Raw genomic sequence first — 21,106 nt, 5'->3', positions numbered from 1 at the left:
GGCTTGTAATGGCACTTTTATCATGCGTTGGGTTAGATGGTTAGCATAATTATGGCAACCGTTTCGATCTGTATTAAAACCATGTAATTGTTTGGCGAGGCTGGGTGACACAGAACAGAGCTGATGCCCTGGAAAACGTAGATGCTAAATAAATCCTCCCCCGCGTCCATTGAAAGTTCACTTCATACATGGTTGTTTCAGAAAAAGCAACTGTTTAAAAAGCATTGAAATGTAGCTCAGAGTCGCCTTTCCTGGTAAAGCATAGAATGAGAAAGAACCAAATCGGCAGATGCAAAAGAGTTTTGCATGAGTATTTTTAATGTTTGGTTGGTTGGAAAAAGGCGAACTGTCAATATTTCAGAGGTTTGACTTGATTGAAGGTTATTTGAAGAAAGCCTGCATTATTCATGTATTTTATTCTTTAACAGAAAGGGAATGTTTCAGATACACTTTGTGTTCCCTTGTTAGGAAATACATTGAAAATCATGAGTGTGGTGGGTAGAATCCTAAGATGGGCCCAGTTGTGGGTTCAGTGGGTCCAAAATGTATGTCTACCCAGAACCTGCAAATAGGAATTCGTTTGGAAATAGGGTCTCTCTGCAGACGTGATGAAATGAAGAGTCTGAGATGAGGTCCTCCTGGATGAGGGTGGCCTTACATCCAATGACGGGGTCCTTCTAAGACACAGAAGGGGAGAGACACAGACCCAGAGGAGAAGCCCCGTGAAGACAGAGGCAGAGACGGGAGGGACGCGGCCACGAGCCCAGGGACGGCTGGAGCCCCCAGAAGCTGGAAGAGGCGGGAAGGACCCTCCCCTGGAGCCTCTGGAGGGAGCACGGCCCTGGGACACCTTGACCTCTGACGTCAGGTCCCCAGGACTGACAGAGGATAAATTTCTGTTGTTTTAAGGCATCTGGTTCTGGTCATTTGTGAAGGCAGCCCTAGGACATCTCATACCGTGGCACCCCTGGCCTCTAATTATAACAATCAAAAACACCTGCAGGCATTGCCAATGGTCCCCCCAGGAGGCAGGATGACCCCTGGTTGAGACGCCCGACTCTAAGCCTACAACAGTCCAGGTTTGAGTCCAACAGAAATGAGCTCCACCTTTTCTGCCAAGAAGCAGAAGCCTCACTGAGTCCCTCTGGCCTGGACAGCATCCCCTGCCCTCACGCGAGCTGACCCGAGGAAGGAATGAGACTCTGCGTGACCCCAGGACTTGGTGTCCAGCCCACGGCCAACACCGGGGAGGTGTGGGTGCGCTCCAGCGTCTTCCAGACTGTCAGGTGTTTCGCCCGTCCCATATCCAACCCCAGGATGCTGCTCCAGAAGAAGGGCCCCATCCGCCGCAGGGATTCAGGTGGTGAAGCTTGGGGGTCTCCGTGAAGAAGCAGCCTTCTCCTCTTAGCCTGGCGCGTGCTTGGGAATCTCCCAGAAGGCGCGTTCAACACAGCCGCACCCCCAGAGCTTTCCGTCCATCGCATCTGGGATGCACCCCAGATTCTGCAGGTCCAAAAAGTCCCCAGGTGATGCAGCCCTGCTGGTCCTGGCTGGCTTTGAGGACCATTGATTATCGGAAGAGGGAAGTTCTGTGTGGGATTCATCACTGAAAGGAATGTGCAGTCTTTCAGCGAGAAACCAAAGCTGAAGCCAGGACGTGGAAACAACCTAAGTGTCCATCAAGAGATGAATGGATAAAGAAGATGTGGCACATGTATACAATGGAATACTACTCAGCCATAAAAAGAAACGAAACTGAGTTATTTGTAGTGAGGTGGATGGACCTAGAGTCTGTCATACAGAGTGAAGTAAGTCAGAAAGAGAAAAACAAATACCGTATGCTAACACATATATATAGAATCTAAAAAAAAAAATGGTTCTGAAGAACCTAGGGGCAGGGCAGGAATAAAGACGCAGATGTTGAGAATGGACTTGAGGACACGGGGAGGGGGAAGGGTAAGCTGAGACGAAGTCCCAGCCCCCTGATTTCCAGGGAGAGGAGAGGGGCTGGAGGTTGAATCAATCATCAATGGCCAATGAGTTCATCAGCCGTGCTTAAATAGTGAAGCCTCCCTAAAGACCCAGAAGGATGGAATTCAGAGAGCTTCCAAGTTGGGAAGCAAGATCACTTCCACGTGACATGATGCCAGACCCCAAACTCCACAGGGACAGAAGCTCCTTTGTTTGGGACCTCTCCATCTGGCTGTGAATGTGTACCTTTTAATATCCTTTGTCACAAACCAGTACTCTAGAGAATAAACGGGTTTCCTGAATTCTGTGAACCACTCTAGCAAATTAATAGAATCCCAGAAGGAGGTGGTGGGAAACTTCCATTTATAGGTGGTCGCTCAAAAACACAGGTGACACCCGGGATTTGGCATTGGCATCTGAAGTGGAGGAAGTCTTGCGGGACTTGAGCCCTTCACCTGTGGGGTCCGACCTTTTCTCCAGGTAGATGTGTCGGAATTGAGTTGTAGGACACCCAGCTGGTGTGCAAGCATTGATGTGGGGAACCCTCCCCCAACACACACATACACCTTGGAATTGGTACTAGAATCATTTTTATTGCACAGGAACTATTCCTGCACCATTGTATTGGGTTCAAACATGTTACTGGCCAATGCATCAGTAACAGGTGACCGAAGTGTGGGCTATAAATGCGGCAGCCTCATTTGTTTAATCTTCTTAGCTCCCATTCTCTGCCAGAGGAGTAGGACACCCCAAGTATCCGCTGCCCCTTGGCCTGCACCCCAGCATGAAGACACGTGGGGAAGATAGTCACCCAGCCAGAAACTTGGGATCCAGCCGAGCAGAACCCAAGTCAGTCCCGCTAAGATCAGTGTTTACGATTTCCAGTTCGTTTGTGTATCGGCCTCATGTCTCGAGTCGTGATTCACAACCCGGGGGTTATTTTGCCTCCCCAGGGACACTTGGCAATGTCTGGAGACATTTTGGCTGTGACAGCTATAGGGGAGGGGGAGCTCCTGGCACGTGTTGGGTGGAGACCAGAGAAGCTGCTCCACAGCCCACAGAGCGCAGGACGCCCCTCATCACAGAGTCACGCAGCCCCAAACGTCAGTGGCACTGAGGCTAGAAGACAGTGATTTCCCACACAGTAAAATGAGTGTCCTTTGTGGGGAAGTGAACCACGTGCAATTTCTGTGTGCTCACGTCTCGTCTCTTGAGTAACTGCTGTGTTTTAGATCTTCTTCTCCAGAGATAAAATGTTTGTGCAATTTTCTCCATCGCTTGCCAGAGGACAAAGACAACATTTGAATCATAAAACGCCTTTCAAATGGACCGTACAAAAAAATACTTAAAATTTTAATTCTTAAGGATGTACACTTTAGACTTTTTTTTTTTTTTTTGGCTTGATTCGTTTGAAGCATGTTATTCCACTCCAATATCCAAACCGTATTTTAGGAAGTGCATTTGGGTTTGCAAATGTGTTTTTGTAATACGGATAAGTGCCTCTGGAATAGAGCTCACGATGGTATTTCTCTAGCTAAAAAAAAACCAGAAGATCAGACCTCTTATTAGAATCAGAGGGTATTTCAGAAGCGATTGAAGGAACACGGCAGTCCCAGAAATCTCGGGAAAATTGAGAGGATGAAAGCTAAACTCAGCATTAAAACTACAACGTGTTTCAATTCCATCTTAAATCAAGGAAGGAGTATTCATTCTACCTGCTGATTCTATGCTTAGGAAAACACACCTCACCCGTGTCTTCGTAAAAGTTTACTTAAATAGTACACACGTAACGATAGATTGTTTTATATGTTTTAAATCCTTTATTACAATAATCAACATAACTTATGTCTGAGTCTTCTTCCTTTTAAAAACTATGTTTAAACAAAACGTTAAATGAATATAGGCGGCGACATCTCTTTGTTCATAGAAGTTGGGGGTGCTTTTTTCATTTGGGTTTTTTTTTTTTGGTCCGGGTGTTAAAAGGACCTCCAGGTCAATAAAAGACAGATGAGTGAGATTCCTGACCCCAGATTTTCCCGTCTGAGTCACTGAGATAAGCAATAACGTTTGGAAGAGTGCGTTCTGCTGACGTAAACCCTCTCAACCCCCAGGAACTGGACAGACTCTCCCAGTGAAGTCTGATTAGACAGACAAGATCAAAATTCCACGGGATGAGCACAGTTTTTCCCCTCTAAGCCCAAACTGCGCAATTTAAAACAAACACACACGAGCAAAAGAATATGGATGTGTCCACAGATGCCTTAGGGGTGATCAGCTCAAACATTTAAAAATACCTAAAATTTCAGCATCAGCGTCTACATATTTTCTTAAGAGTAATCATTACCTGGCTTCAACCTAATTTTAAGCTGTTCTTTTTTTTTTAAATGGTATTTTAGCCTTTATTTATTTATTTATTTTTTGATGTGGACCATTTTTAAAGTCTTTTTTGAATTTGTCACACCATTGCTGCTGCTTTATGTTTTGTTTTTTTGGCCCCGAGGCATGTGGGATCTTAGCTCCCTGACCAGGGATTGAATCTGCACCCCCTGCATTGGAAGGCAAAGTCTTAACCACTGGACAGCCAGGGAAGTCCCTAAGCTGTTCTTTTATACAAAGTAATTTCACCACTGAGGCAAGATTTGTTGGGAAGGAGTTGTTACGTCGGAAAGAGGACTCTTTAGATTTTGAAGCTGCAATTTCCAGAGAAAAGCTGCATTTGGTGATGCTTTCTCAAAGATGCGTTCTAGTTTTTGCACTAGCCTGGTGACATTTTAGGGAATTAAGGAAATGAGCTTAAGAGAGCTTTAGAAGTATCAAGCTAATGTTTCTTCAACTTCTCTGAGAAAGCTTTGCAAATGCGAGTAATTCCCACATATGCAGTGTTGGGATTATGCTACCCAAGTAGCTGCAAACAAAAATAGGTCTAAAAAAAAAAAGCTCCTTATGCTTATAGAGCCTTTACAACTTAAAAAAATACAAACGCAACAGTTTGTTTGTTTGTTTGTTTTGGTCACTGTGATTTCCGCATTGGATTTCTTGCTGCACTGTTTTCTATACAAATATCATTTCAGCTTCCCTGAATGGAGTTTCTTTCAAACTGGAGAGTTTCACAAAGCATGTGGAACTTGCTTCCCCCAACGCTGTCATGATAAATTGCTTGAGTATTATTGTCATGGAACAGATACCAGGAAAGTAGCTAAGTTTGTAGAATTATTATTTAAGATTAAATGGAGACTGGGCTTCCCTGGTGGTGCAAGTGGTTAAGAGTCCGCCTGCCAATGCAGGGGACAGGGGTTCGAGCCCTGGTCCGGGAAGATCCCACATGCCGCGGAGCAGCTAAGCCCATGCACCACAACTACTGAGCCTGTGCTCTAGAGCCCGCGAGCCACAACTACTGAAGCCCGCGCGCCTAGAGCCCGTGCTCCGCAACAAGAGAAGCCACTGCAATGAGAAGCCGCGCACCATAACGAAGACCCAACACAACCAAAAATAAGAACAAATAAATTAATTAATTAAAAAAAAAAGATTAAATGGAGACAAATCAATTTTAGGGGTGTTTTCTTTAAATGAAAATTGTAGCCAAATGAAAAACAAATTTGGGCCTATCTATCTATCTATCTAATTTGTCTATTATATAATAAATGTCTGATACATAATTTCTTTTTTTTTTGAAATGATATATTTATAAGTTTATTAATTAAGACTGATTGCAATAGTTAAAATTAGAGACAAAGTATACATAAATGGGTGATAATATATTTATGGTACATCAAGACAATGGAATATTATTCTCTTTAAAAAGCAGGACAATCAAAAGGAATGAGGAGACTCTTTATGGACTAATACGGAATGATACTAAGTAAAAAGTGGTTGTTCAGCTATGCTGTCATTGATGTAAATAAGGTTCATAATCCTTCAACTGAAATTCTAAAACTTATAAGTTTCTGAAAACAGAACTTTTTTTCATAAATAATTGGGTTGCAAAACTTGAACTGAACTTGCAAGGGGATATTTATAACTTAGTCATATGTTTCAGTAAAAAATATTAATGTCTGATACATAATTTCTATCTATCTGTCCACCTATCCATCTAGCATCTATCTATCTACCTCTCTATCTACCTAAACCTATATATACACACCCACATACAAAAATTATCTCTATCATCTGGGTTGAATAGCAACTCTACATTGTGCTAAGACAGTGATTCCCGACCACAGACAATGCCCTCCTTCTCCAGAGAGTCAATGTCTGCAGACATTTTTGGTTGTCACCGTTGGGGACGAGGACATGGTCCTGGCATGGGGTGAGTGGAGACCAGGGAAGCTGCTCCACACCCCACAGTGCCCAGGACAGCTCCACTACAGCAGAGAATTATCTGGTCCAAATATCCGCAGTGCCAGGGAAGAAAAACCCTGGGCTATAGATTAGGAAATATTCAGCAGGGCCCGTTAAATGTGCACACCAGGGAAGGGTACCCACAGAGTGATGGACAGAACAACACAAACGCTGTAGAAGGATCTGATTAGTGTCTATCTCACCTGGCATCTCTGGTCCTCTGTACCAAGTGGCATGCCCTATACATGGAGTTGAACATAACTCGAGGTACCACCTATTCTAGAAGAGAAATAAAATAGAAAGTCCCTAAACAATCTTTAATGAATTTTCCAATAAATTATGTATTTTTTTTAAAGTGTCTTTTTTGGTGGTGGTGGTGGATGAGCCAGGGCTTTCTGGGGTTTGTTTTTAAATTGAAATATAGTTGATATACGTACACAATATTATATGTCTCAGGGGTACAACATGGTGATTCACAATTTTTCCAGATTAAACTCCATTATAGGTTATTACAAGATAATGGCTCTATTCCCTGTGCTGTACAATATACCCTTGTATCTTTTTTATTTTATACGTAATACTTTGTGTCTTTTAATCCCCTCCCCCATCTTGTCCCTCCCCCCTTCCCTCTCCCCACTGGTAACTGCCAGTTTCTTCTCTGTATCTGTGAGTCCGCTTCTTTTTTTGCTATATTCACTAGTTTGCTTTGTTTTTTAGATTCCACATATAAATGAGATCCTACAGTATCTGTCTTTCTCTGCCTGACTTGTTCCGCTGAGCGTAATATCTTCCAGGTCCATCCACGTTGTTGCAAATGGCAAAAGTTTGTTGTTTTTTTATGGCGGCATAAAAATGTTAAAGAACCTCTCCGGAACCCCTCCAACCTCAGAGCATGCCTTGTTTACACACCAGGGTTTAGTAAAACACTCAGATGGCTTTTGACTGCAAACTGAAGCAGGAAGTGTTAGAGGTGGGGCTGGGGCTTGGTGGCCAAAGTGGTTTGAGAAGTCGAGAAGATGGTATCAAGAAAAGGGTATAAAAAAAAAAAAGGGGGGGGGGTGTCAGATGAAGATTCTTGCTTCACTGCTCTGTGGCAGCCGATCCGGTGCGTGTCAGAGTGCAGCCACTGAACTTCAAACGAATGACATCACCTTTTCCCACTGTTCCCGCAAAACAAGCACCTTAAAGATGGCGCAGCCGATTGCATTCTCCAGAGGTGACCTGACATCTCCCATCCACAGGTTCTTATCTTGCCTCTCCCCCAAGAAGTGGAGCCTAAATTCCTTCCCCTTGCATCCGAAATAAACTTACTATGTCTCACATGTCTTAGCTCCCTAGAGCTGCCAAAACAATGCACCACTGATTGGGTGATGCATTGGGGCTTCACCCAATCGTCCTGCGATTGGGGCTTAAACATCAGACACGCATCTCTCCCTGTCCTGGAGGCTGAAATCTGAGATCCAGGTGTGGGCAGGGCTGGTTCCTCCTGAGGCCTCTCTCCTGGGAGTGTAGACGGCCGTCTCCTCCCTGTGTCCTCACAGGTTCATCCCTCTCTGCGCGTCTGTGTCCTGATCTCCACTTCTTATAAGGACACCAGTCCTATGGGATCAGGACCCACCCTAATGACCTCATTGTACCTTAGTTCCCTCTTTAAAGACCCCATCTCCAAATCAGTCACTTTCGGAGGTCCTGGGGGTCAGGGCTTCAACATATGGATTTTGAAGGCACGCACTTCAGTCCCTGTCACCACAGAATGGGGGTGGAAGGGACACTTCGAAGACGAGGTTAGGAAAGCCCTTGTAGCTTCCTCCCATTTCTCCAGGAATGCTCTCTGGTGGAAACCAGCCCCAGGGCTGGGAGGAAACCCAAGCCCCATGGACGTGGTCCTGCGGACAGCCCCAGCGGAACCCAGCTTCAAGTCACCCCTCTTCAGCTCTCTTATCTGATGACCTCTGCGTGCTCATTCCAAAATAGCACCCCATCCACCTAAATATGCGACTGACCTCATCCCATTTAAAGAAAACCATGAAGTAAACCTGAAAATTGGGAAGAGAGAGGGCAGCAAGTCGTACTATTTCATTCATATTCATTATGGAGGAGGGGGCCAGAAATCCAGTTTGTCTCTGAGATAACTGCATTCAGCTCTTTCCGAGATTCCATTTCCCGGCGGCCTTTATTTTACTTTTGACAAGCTGGTGTCGCACCAGGTGTAGCCTTGAGAGAAGCAGCTCCCTCTGGTCCCACAAAGCTCTGATGCGTAGGCTCTACCTGCGGGCGTCCCGGCTCACACGGCAGGAACTCACAAGAACCAACACCCAGCCTGCAACTGCAAAAGCCTGCAGCCATCTCACACCCCCGACTCGGGAAATAATAACATGCCCCTCTTAGGAACACTGGCAACTAGTATGAAGGATACTGTGTCTGCCCTCTGTGTCTTGGTCTCACTGCTCCTTGCAAAATTCTGGAAAGATCTTTGAGAGCAAGAAAATCGGTAGCAATAGCTCCAAAAGGAGGTCAGAGTTTTGAAGCTGTCATTCTTTTTTTTTTAATTTAAATTTTAATTTTTTTGATTGAAGTATAGTTGCTGAACTTACAGGTGTACAATATAGTGATTCACAATTTTTATAGGTTGTACTCCATTTACAGGTATTGTAAGATATTAGCTATGTTCCCTGAGCTGTATAATGTATCCTTGTAGCTTTTTTTTTTAAAAACATCTTCATTGGAGTATAATTGCTTTACAATGGTGTGTTAGTTTCTGCTGTATAACAAAGTGAATCAGCTATACATATACATACATCCCCATACCTCCTCCCTCTTGCGTCTCCCTCCCACCCTCCCTATCCCACCCCTCTAGGTGGACACAAAGCACCGAGCTGATCTCCCTGTGCTATGCGGCTGCTTCCCACTAGCTATCTATTTTCTTGTAGCTTATTTTATACCTAATAGTTTGTACCTCTTACTCCCCTCCCCCTATACTGCCCCTCCTCCCCTCCCCGCTGGTAACCAGTAATGCATTCTCTATATCCGTGAGTCTGCTTCTTTTTTGTTATATTCACTAGTTTGTTATGTTTTTTAGATTCCACATATAAGTGATAACATACAGTATTTCTCTTTCTCTGTCTGACTTATTTCACTTAGTATGATCATCTCTAGGTCCATCCATGTTGTTACAAATAGCATTATTTTATTCTTTTTTATGGCTGAGTAATATTGCATTGTATATATGTAGTACATCTTCTTTATCCATTCCTCTGTCTGATGGACATTTAGGTTGCTTGTCCTGGCTATTGTAGATAGTGTACAATAGTGTAATAGCCATGTCCTGGCTATTGTAGATAGTGCTGCAATGAACATTGGGGTGCATGTATCTTTTCCAATTAGTTTTCGTCTTTTCTGGATATATGCCCAGGAGTGGGATTGCTGGATCACATGGTAGCTCTATTTTCAGTTTTTTAAGGAACCTCCATACTGTTCTCCATAGTAGCTGCACCAATTTACAATCCCACCAACAGTGCACGAGGGTTCCCGTTTCTCCACATCCTCACCAATTGAAGCCATCATTCTGTGGCAAGTGCACAGTTTATCTTGGGTGGGCTGGACTGTGGAACATTCCTGCACCATCAGTCTGGGATGTGACACATTGACAGATCCCCCGCCGGTACAACCTTGTCATTTGGCAAAGAGGAAGGCAACCTGCCAACTGGCTAAAGGTAGACAGATATATCCATATTTTTGGGGTTTTTCTGCAAAAGGCGACAAATGGGAGCGTCTACAGAAACAGACCCTCCACAGTAGGATCTCCAGTTCATCAAATTCTCATGGGGATCTAAAATAAGACAAGCTGATGTGTTGGTTTTCTGGGGTTGCTGTAACAAATTACCCCAAACTGGGGGGACTTAGGACAACAGAAATGTATCCTCTCACAGTTCTGGAGACCAGAAGTCTGAGTTGAAGGTGTGGGCAGGGCTGGTTCCTTCTGGAGGCTCTGAGGTAGAAGCTGTCCCATCCCCTCTCCCAGCTGCTGGTGGTCCTGGGCTTGTAGATGCATTACCTCCAATCTCTACCTCCTTCTAAGCAATGCTTTCTCTTCTTTGTGTTTCCTTTTCATGTAGGGACATGTGTCCATGCATCACTGGATTTAAGGCTCACCTGGTTCATCCAGGCTGATCTCATTTCAAGATCCTTAGTCACATCCACAAAGACTCTTCTTCCAAATAACGTCCCATTGATGGATTGTAAGGGGACATATCTTTTTTGGGGGGAGGGGGAAGGGGGCCACCACTGAACCCAGTACCTGGTCCATGAAAGACAACCTCTAAGCTTCTTGGCCATTGGCTTTCTAAAAATATGGTGGAATCTCAACATTTTGGCCAAAGATTGTGGAATCCCCTACCAGGAATTCACATTTATCCAGATACCTTCAGATTCCTTAATGATCACACGGTAGAAATATTAGACTAATTGACATTTTCAAATCCTAAAATTTAGACCCACAGACTCCAGCCTAAATGGCTTCACGGTCTGTATTAAAATGCCCCACAGAAGGCTGGGCCCATTGAGGGGTCAATTTTTCCCAAAACTATACAGTTTCATCCATTGAACACTCTGTTGTGAATCTTTTGAAATTTTTTTTTTTATTGAACTATAGTTGATTTACAGTCCTGTGTAAATTTCTGCTATACAGCAAAGCGACTCAGTTATACATATATATACATTCTTTTTTATATTCTTTTCCATTATGGTTTACCCCAGGATATTGAATATAGTTTCTTCTGGAAATCTGAAACTCTTTGTACTGTCTCTAGACAAGCCCACACCTACTCCCCCCCCCCCTTTTAAAAGCTAAAGCGCTGTGTCTGATATTCAGTGAACTCCAGTTCTGTGTGTGTCCACACAGCAGATTAAATTTGTTTCTAAATTGTTCTTAGTTCTGTGTCCCTCAAAGATTTCACACCACAGAACATTCCTATCCCATGAAGGTCTTTTTGTATTTAACCTCAAGCTTATCTGTCACACTTGTATCATCTTTCTTTTTGCCCGAGAGGGCAGCCGTGAATTCAGCAAAATTCAAAACAAGTGATACCAAACCCTCGTTTTCTTATAAAGTTCCACTGTTCATTATACAAACACACGGTTGTGTTGTTGTTCTTGGTGGTGGTAACCCCACATATACCCCATGTATGCATGGTGGATACTACCTGTTGTGCCTTTTATCCTGTGGACAGGTGTTTGATGTTAAGCCCAGGCATGAGGTGATGGTGGCATCGTTGCTTTCTGGAGATGGGTGGAATCTCTCTGCTCTTTCAAGGTTATGGGATGGGATGTTTTAGGGCTCCTTTTGGGTTTGTCCAGTATCGCCTGTTTCTATTCAAGTCTATCCACATTTTCTAAGACTGTTCTGAACGGCACTTCTTTTTTTCCCCTTTACTTATGTACTTTTAAATTGAAGTATTGCTGATTTACAATGTTTTAGTTTCAGATGGACAGCAAAGCAGTTCAATTATATATATATATATATATATGTGTGTGTGTGTGTGTATATATATATATTCTTTTTCAGATTCTTTTCCATTATAGATTATTACAAGATATTGAGTACAGAGCCCTGTGTTGTACAGTAGGTCCTTGTTGCTTATCTAGTTTATATATCTGCTAATCCCAAACTCCTAATTTATCCCTCCCACCCCCTTTTCCCTAATTCGAAAAGATACATGCAGCCAAGTAAATAAAAATAAATTAATTAATTAAAAAAAAAAAGATCTTAGGGAAAAACCTGAACAAACTTTTTGGCCAACCCAATATAAATTATATATACACTATGTAAAATGTTTTACATTATGCAGATTATACAAATGTATTTATTATGACTGTCATATTTTAATATCCATATTCTCATCTAATGCTCCAGGGCTTTATTGTCGCACATGCCTTTTGACACGTGAAGAATTTATTTCCGCGTCAAGAGTAGACAAAGAGGCCTGCTTTATTTACATGTAAGTCACCCTGCGGTTTTCTGAATAACGTTTACTGGGTGACCCACGTTCTTTGCCCTGTTAAAACGGCATGTGCATTCTGGAGTCCTGTGAAATGCATTTCTCAATCTCTTTCTTTCCTCTGCAGTAGGAAACTATTTTTTAAAATCCTGGCTTTATCATGAGAAAAGCTAGTTTGCCACCTCATTCCCAGTCTTAGTTTTCAGGATTTTAGAGCCCCGTCTCTAAAATCACATGCGTCCTTCCAGATAAAGTTCACTTTGCCCAGTTCCCACCATGCCTCGGAGGGGACAGTGCTGTGATACTTTGTGATGCTGGCCTGAATCCTCCATTAAGAAAGAATTCCAGCCACACATGCCTTCCTCCAAGATCAGGGCGTGTGTTTCTACTTATAGTCACATCCTCCTTATGTCCTTCACGAGTTTTCAACTTTCCTCTTCCTACCGATAAGTACTGATGACCAACTACAGCAATCTGTCTCTCCGATAAGAATTAATAAATGTTTTCTTACGTCCCTCCTGGAAGTTAAGATAAACTACAGAACCACAGTTTCTAGGCGAGCCCTAAGATAACTCTCAATCTGTATCTCCTGTGAAATCTTGTGTGTTCTGAGGTCTCTGTCCTTATGAAAAAAAAATTGCAACACAACATTAGAAAAATCTTGGTAAAGATTCTCCTAATCCAGATACAACCTTTTGGGACATTTTCCTCCCTTTATGGGGCGGGGGAGGCGTCATCTTGTTATTTAATGAAGATCAGAGTGTGTTACAAAATTTGGATGACTGCCTATGATACTTAAAATTTGGTCATAATGCTCCCATTCTGAAGAGTTTGAAAATCCCCTTACATAAACAGACCAGTATACAGTCCCATATTTCTGGGTGTTGAAAGTATGTCTATTTATTTCTCTATAATAAAAACTGCCTTGAATCATTGGTGTCATTGTCAGATCGTGTCACTAAAACAGAATATCACTGACTGGCGGCTTAAACAGCAGAAATTTATGGTCTCCAGTCCTGGAGGCTGGAATCTGAGATCCAGGTGTGGGCAGGGCTGGTTCCTCCTGAGGCCTCTCTCCTGGGCGTGTAGATGGCCGTCTTCTCCCTGTGTCCTCACAGGGTTGTCCCTCTGTGTGTGTCTGTGTCCTGATCTCTTCTTATAAGGACACCAGTCCTACGGGATCAAGACCCACCCTTGTGACCTCATTGTACCCTCATCCCCTCTTTAAAGACCCCATCTCCAAATCCAGACACATTTTCTGAGGTCCTGGGGGTTGGGACTTCTACATTTGAACTTGTGTGAGATTGCGGAGCACAATTCATCCCATAATCATGGGTAACTCTGATCATGAGGCTTTTGATATTTTCCAAATTTAATTCTGAAAAGTACATTTCTAGACATAGAATGACTGCACCAAAACATATGATCATTTTGTAGCATTACAACCAAAAATGTATAAGAATTCCCTCATTAGCATGGAACATTTCATCTATACGACGTCAGGTGGATTTAAAAAAAAAAAAAAAGAAAGAAAAAAGCCATCACATTTGTTCTCAGTCCAGTCTCTTTGATTATTAGTTACTTTAAAGATTTTTTGTTTCCTCCCTGTGTGAATGACCCGTAGCTATGCCCTTTTTTGGGTTAATTGTCTGTTAATGCCCATTGAACATATATCAGTTTCGCTCATGTACTTTTCTTAGGCACGTTGCATTCTTGTTGTAAATGTGTTTGTATTTTGTTTATAATTCCATAATGTTCTTACATTTTTAGGTTGTCAGATCTGTTTATCCCTGTGATTCCGTCTCTATCAAGTTGAGGAGGTCCTCCTGTGACCATCCCGGGATTGGAAAACTGGCTCCACTATCATCTTCTAATCTTGTTGTTTTATTTTATTTGGCCATGCCACACGGCTTGGGGGATCTTAGCTCCCCGACCAGGGATTGAACCTGTGCCCTCTGCAGTGGAAGCACAAACTCCTAACCACTGGACCACCAGGGAAGTGTCCCTAGTCTTGTTGTTTTAAGTTTGTTTTCCCACTTCTTTATTTTAAAATTTTTTATTTTATTTAATTAAAAAATTTTTAATTGTTTATACAATTTTTAAAGGTTACTTTCCATTTGCAGTTATTATAAAATATTAGCTATATTCATTGTGTTGTACAACACAGCCTTGAGCCTGTCTTATACTTTTCCCCCGTCTTTAAATCTAGTCCTTCTGAAATGGATTTTAGTTTTCTTTCGTGGTAATGTCTTTGTGGTACTTTTTTTTCTTTTTAAATTTTATTTATTTATTTATTTATTTATGGCTGTGTTGGGTCTTCGTTTCTGTGCGAGGGCTTTCTCTAGTTGTGGCAAGCGGGGGCCACTCTTCATCGCGGTGCGCGGGCCTCTCACTGTCGCGGCCTCTCTTGTTGCGGGGCACAGGCTCCAGACGCGCAGGCTCAGTAGTTGTGGCTCATGGGCCCACTCGCTCCGCGGCATGTGGGATCTTCCCAGACCAGGGCTCGAACCCGTGTCCCCTGCATTGGCAGGCAGATTCTTAACCACTGCGCCACCAGGGAAGCCCTTTGTGGTACTTTTTAATAGCATACAAGGTGAGAATCTAAAGAGGCTTTTAATCCAAAGTAGATAACAGTTGGTACTAGAATATTATTTATAATGTCTAGAGGCAGATACGACTTGATTTGATATAATTTTTCTCATGTTCCTTTGTGGTACTTGGAATTCGTGGAAAGCTCCGGACACTAGCACATGAGCTAAAAGGACACTGATTACCACCTGACCCAAGTGACAGGTCTGGTTTGTGGATTCTAGGATGCAGGTCACCGTGGCTCACGGGGTCCACCCCACTCATTCATTTTTACAACTTGAGATTTTAGGTAGGGAAAGGAAACCGCGTTAACATATGATGGAACAGAATGATGGATGCCCTTGGTGAAATCTCTCTTAAGTCATCATATTTACTTCCTAATCATCTTTACTTTCTAACCATCACTATGATTCCTTGGGTAAAATATGACTTTTAAAGTTCAAGTTCAGAAATCCAGTTAAACAGCAGCCACAGGGGCACAGAAAGTTAACTTCTCTTTCGGATGAAGGATGCTTCCTTCCACCATATGTATTCACGTTTCGGGAAGCATGACCCACCTGTGTTCCTCCAGCATCACAGCTTAGATTTTCCATGAATCTCTTCAGCATCTGACAAGTAAAAACTTTCCTGCATATCTTCGGTGATGAGTAAATGCACCATCTTCTAATTACAGGCTGTTCTATCCCAGGCAATGTGTCTATTCTCAACACGTTCCTCTACAGTTCCCTTTGAAATCTCTCAAGAAAAGCCTCCGAGTAAATAGACACGTATAAAAACATTATTCATAGACGTTGGAGCTCCATACATGAATAAGAGCAGTGTGACAGTCAAATGTCCTTGTACTTTTTCAGATTTTTAAACTTCGGTTTGTAGAGAGGGTGGCTTAGGGTTTTGTTTTATTTTAGTGACGGTGGATTGCTTGATTTTACCCAAATGTGCACATATTTAACCATCCAAGATTCTACCTTGGATGAGTTCAATGCTCTCAGCCCATTTGGGGTCCATGACCTCCCTAACCAGGGCAGTGTGTGTGACATCTCCATGGTGGAAACTTCATTTCCATCAGCAGGAAGGCCATTGCTAGGTCAAAAGTTATCCACGTATGTTGGGTCAAACACTTATTCAACAAGTGAAGTTGAAGCTGTCTGAAAAGGGGGTCCACTTTGCATAAAATAGAGAGCCAGGCACCAAAATACAGCCCTTGGGGTGCATGGAGACGCTTTGTGAGTGGTGGGGATTCAGCTGGGCTCCCACCGGGGCAGGCCTCTGATGACTGTGGGTGTACTGATCATAATGATGAAATAAGTACCATCATCTGTGACCCGTCATGACAGCAGAGGTCCATCGTGGAGGCAGAAGTGCCCAGGATTCTAATAGAACGTAGCCAACTAACTAGGTTATCATGAATTCCTAGTGCGTTAAACCAATGCAAACCCACCACAGGGCCGTCCGGACAAGGGAAAACGAAGAAGCAGAGGATTGCAAACCTACTAAAAGTGAGCGCTTATAAATATTTGAATCACTCCTTGCCAGGAGGACATTCACTAGTGACGAATGATAGCACAAAACCCCCCTACGTGGCTATGCAACAGATCACCTGAGAAATAGGAACAAAATCACTGAGCATGAGAAATGACCTAGGCTATTCCTACTACACCACGGCTTCGTCTGAATGACAGTAAAGTCTGACCACGGAAATCGGAAACCGTACTCCTGTAACTGAACACTTCTCTGAATCAGAATGTATAATAAAATATATTAGAATGTATATTCCAGAATATATTAGAATGTAGTCATATCACATAAATAATACCTAATATTATACATAAATTGTAGTGTCTGAAGGCAGCTGAAAACTTCTTTTGGAATATATATATATTAGAACATATAATAAAACATTAGACTATATATCTCAGAATAGATTAGAATATATGGGGTATAAATAGTATCTAATATTATATACATAAAAAAATGTAAAGTCTGTGAGGGCAGCTGAAAACCTCTTTTGGAATATATATATTAGAACATATAATAAAACATATTAGAATATATATTCAGAATAGGTTAGAATATATGTGATATAAATAATATCTAATATGTATATATAAATATAAAGTCTGTGAGGGCAGCTGAACACTTCTTTTGGAATATATATATTAGAACATAATCAAATAGCTTAGAATATATACTGTAAAACATGTATCAGAATAGATTAGAATATAATACGTGATATTTAATATCTATTATACACATATAAATTGTAAAGTCTGTGAAGGCTGGTAAACACATTTTAGAATATATATCAGAACATATTGGAATGTAATATATATAATAATATATAGAGATTGTAAACTTTGTGAAGGCAACTGTACACTTTTTATTTTAACTCAGTATACACACGCACACATATATACGTATCTACTCATAGACATACATATTTACAAATATATGCAATTCCAAAAGAAGTGTCCAGCTGCCCTCATGGACCACCCTTTTTCTCTCTCCCTTATCCAACACCGCCTACACCTGTTTCGGCGTTGACCTTAGAGCTCATTCTGCGTACGGGGAGCATTTAGTCCGCTGGGTTACAGAGTTCGGTATTTCCCTGCCCCATCACCACCGAATGCTCATCACAAAGGCGGTACAAATGACCCTGTAATGCCTCGCTTGCAGGGCTTTTTTTCTTTTTTGCCTTTCAAGAAATATGCTGTGGTTTCCAAAGAATTTTTATGAGCCTTCCAGGTGAAAGCGGCTTTGTTCATCAAGGTGTTGTGAAACCCGCCGGGATATTTATAGGAACAGGTGGGCATGCGGTCAAGCCCCGGGCGGGCGAGGAAGGGTCAGATCCACTCCGCCACCCAGAGTTTAACTCTGCCAGCGTCTCTGTTACTTTTTCCTCCCCGGCTGCCATTAGAAGGGCAAGGCGTGCCTTTCACTGGGTGTGAAACCCTAGCCTTGACCGTCGACCTTAACTAGCCAGCCCGACCGCAGTCACAAGGTCGCATCCGCGGGGAGCGGGCGCCCCCTCCGCGTGGAGACGCGCTCTTGCCCGGCGTGGACCGGCCCGGTCGCCCCTCCGCGGGGCACGGCCTGGTGGCCTGAGCGCAGGGGACCAGCCCTTGTCTAAGCAGCCGCTGGGGCGCACGCGGCCCGCTCCTGGAGCGCATTTTTCGCATTCCAGCTCAAGCAAGATCTGGCAACCAGCAGAGAGCAAGCGTCTCGCCCGGGGAAAAAGCCACCCACAATGTGCAGAGGAGGGCTGGGCCGCGGCTGGCAGCCGGGGGCCAGAACACCACACCCAGAGCCGGTTCTGATTTCCTGTCACCCCCTCCCAGTTGGCCAAGCGAGGCAGGCCTGGCCTGGTCCCCCGTAAAACGCCTCCTTTCTGAAGTTCTGGCCTCTGCGACAGACCGTCAACCCACGCCGACCCGAGGACTCAGGGGCAGGACCCTCCCTTTCAAGGGCGGAATCGCTGGAATCCCGCCAAACAGTAGGGCAGGCACGGTGCCCTCTCGCTGCTCAGACTGTGGTCCGCGGACCTGCGGCCCGGATAGCCCTGGGGGCTGCGCAGAAAGACCAATTCCAGGCGTTCCTTGCCCGGCCCGCTGTGGTCTTAACCAGATCCCCGGAAAAACAGTGGCCGGATCCGTGTAGGTACATTTGCATTTCAGATGCAGCCCCGACATTTTGGGGGTATAGCTATAACCAAAGATGGCCTGGGACACACTTCCCATTAGGAAAAACCAAACGCTATCGCTGTGTGTCTGTGACCGTCCGGCGCTTCCTTTCCGAAATCGTCCCTGGTGTGTTTACACCAGCGGCCCGGCAAGTTGCACGCGCTGCATTTGGTACTTCTCTGATTGTTACCTGCCTCTTAGTATTTTTAAAAATAGTTCTTTTGAAATAATTAAAAGATTTACCGGAGGCTGTCAAGAAACGCTCCGGGAGCGCAGCTGCGCGCCTGCCCCACGGTGCGTATCTTACATGACTGCAGTCCAACAAGCCAGGGCTGGGAGCGGCCTTGGTCCCGGGGGTTATTCGCCAGACGTGGCGACCGCCCGCCGGGACTCGCGGGCACCGCGCGGTCGGCGGAGCGCGCCCCATCCGCTTCCAACTCCAGCTTTATGTTTTAACTTTACTTTTCTTTGAACCACGCCCTCCCGCTCCCCAGCCGGTCCCGCCTCCCCCCAGCCTTCCGGGCTGGGGCGCAGCGGGCGCGGGGACAGGCCCGCGCGTCTCCAGGGGGAGCTCGGCCGAGACCCCATCCCCGGGGCGCCCCGGGGCGCGGAGGCCGCGCGGGCACCTCGCCGCCCGCGCCCGCCCCAGAATGGCGGGCGAGGCCCCTGGCGCCCGGGCCCTGAGGTCCCGGGGCGGGGGCGCGGACGGGGCGGGGCGCGGCGCGGCGGCGCGGGCCACGCCCCCAGCCGGGCGGGCAGAGTCCGGGCCGGCGCCAGGGCGGGCGGAGGGAGCGCGCGGCCCCGCCCAGGCCGCTTCCGCCCGGCCCCCCAGCAGCGCGCACGCAGCGCCCGCGCGGCGGCGGCGGGCGCGGGACGAGAGGGATGAACAGGCGGCCGGGCGCCCGCGGCCAGGACCCCGCCTCGCGCCCGCCCGTCCGGGCCGCGCCCCCCGCCCAGGCCGCGCCGCGCCCGCCCCCAGAGGCCGCTGGCTACTCCCACCGGCTGCCGCCGCCGCTCCTGCCCTGAGCGCCGCCCCGCGCCCCGCCATTGTCCCCGCCGCGCCGCCAGCTGCGCCCGGCCGCCGACCGGGAGGCGGGGGCCGCGCATGGGTGGGCGCCGCTGATGCCGCCACCGCCGCCGCGCCGCCCTCCGAGGCTGCGTCCCGGGAAGCCCGGCCCCCCGCGCCCCCCGGCCCGGCCCGGCGCCCCGGACCTGAGCGCGCCCCCATGGAGGCGCCCGGGCTGGCCAAGGCGGCCGCGGCGGACGCCGACTCCCGAGAGAGCTCGGGGGAGACCCCCGACGGCGCGCCCGCGCACTTCCCCGGCCCCGGGGCGCCCTCGCCGGAGCCGCCCGCCTACCGCTCGCAGGACTTCGACACGCTGGCCACCGTGGGTGAGTGCGACGCGCGGGGACCCGGCCCGCTGGGGCGCTCGGCGCCGCCCGGGAAGCCGGCGTCAGACAAAAGGCTTGTGTGCGGTCGCCCGGGCGCCGCCCGGGGAGGGCCCTGCCTGGTCCCGCCTGCTCGGGGTCTCCGCGCGGGGCTCCCCCTGCGCCCTGGGTCCCCCGAACGCCCCGAGACTTGGAGGGCTTCCTTCGGCCCCCGAGAGCCTCCCCGCCTGCGGGCGCTCTGCCCCCCACCTCCAAAGTCTCCTGATTTAGACCTTCCCGCCCGCCCCCCGACAACCTCCCCGGTGTCTGGGCCCCCCCGACGTCACAGAACTTGCTGGGGTCACGTCACATTGAGGACGTCGCGCGCCCTCCCGGGCAGGGGCCCCCGGGGACGGAGGCGGCGGCGGCCGCGGAGACCCCTGCAGACCTCACCTTGGCCAGGCTCCCCTTCTGCCCCGCGTCAGGACGCTCCCGCCTGGACTTGAGAGCGTATGTGGAACTGGGGGGTCCGGTGTCCCGTGGCGTTTTAGGGGCGCGGGGCGGCATTGGGGGTGAGTTAGGCATTTCCTTACCCTGCCGTATTCTCCGTCTGTGTATCCGGAACTGGGCATTTCTTTTATCCGGCTCTGATTTCCTTTTTGTCGTCCTCCTTTGAGCCTGACCACTCCTAGGCAGCTGGAAACGTGAAGTCTCCAGTTCCCTGAGCGCTTGGATCCCAAAACGTGGTGGTGTATGGAACCCGCCCTGAGTGGGTCAGAATATCCCAACTCCGCAAGGGCGCTGCCTTCAAGCTGTGGGCTCAAGCCAGCCTGTGACTTCTTAGCAACTCTTTGTTGCTAAGGGAGTTGTCCCAACCTGTCAGGAAAGAATCAATGGGGAAGGGGGCACATACCGTAAATGACCCTGGAGCAGGGGTACCCAGGTACTTTTTCGGGCCCTTTCCCACCCTCTCTTGGAAGGGAGGAAGCATTGGCCTCAAGGGCATGGCTTGGGGCTTCATATGACCAAGGGGCACAGCCAGAGTGGCATTAAAACTACTCAGGAGTGGCCTTGACGCCTTCCCTTTAACGTCAGTAGCCTTTTGCCCGTGTGTAGTTGGCTGTGAGGAAGGGGTGCCCGGGAAGTCTGGTTTGGGACTAGGAAACC

At 46.7% G+C, this 21,106-nt stretch overlaps 1 protein-coding gene and 1 long non-coding RNA gene across 2 annotated transcripts in view; one reads left to right on the top strand and one right to left on the bottom strand.

Annotated features, from left to right (window-relative positions):
• LOC132357411 (uncharacterized) overlaps nucleotides 1–20,076 on the bottom strand; it is a 33,713-nt gene extending 13,637 nt beyond the window's left edge. Inside the window, exon 1 of the long non-coding RNA XR_009500227.1 lies at nucleotides 19,930–20,076. This is a non-coding gene — a long non-coding RNA (uncharacterized LOC132357411). The remainder of the gene's footprint in view (nucleotides 1–19,929) is intronic.
• Nucleotides 19,734–21,106, top strand: part of PRKX (protein kinase cAMP-dependent X-linked catalytic subunit) — an 88,928-nt gene continuing 87,555 nt past the window's right edge. The window contains exon 1 of the mRNA XM_059910825.1: nucleotides 19,734–19,963. Coding sequence (XP_059766808.1) covers nucleotides 19,798–19,963 — 166 coding nt within the window. The 5' untranslated portion in view covers nucleotides 19,734–19,797. The remainder of the gene's footprint in view (nucleotides 19,964–21,106) is intronic.

The sequence above is a fragment of the Balaenoptera ricei genome, chromosome X (assembly GCF_028023285.1).
Source record: "Balaenoptera ricei isolate mBalRic1 chromosome X, mBalRic1.hap2, whole genome shotgun sequence".
Classification (NCBI taxonomy): domain Eukaryota; kingdom Metazoa; phylum Chordata; class Mammalia; order Artiodactyla; family Balaenopteridae; genus Balaenoptera; species Balaenoptera ricei.
Note: the sequence above shows the minus strand (reverse complement) of the source record. Positions and strands in the feature narration are given on the sequence as shown.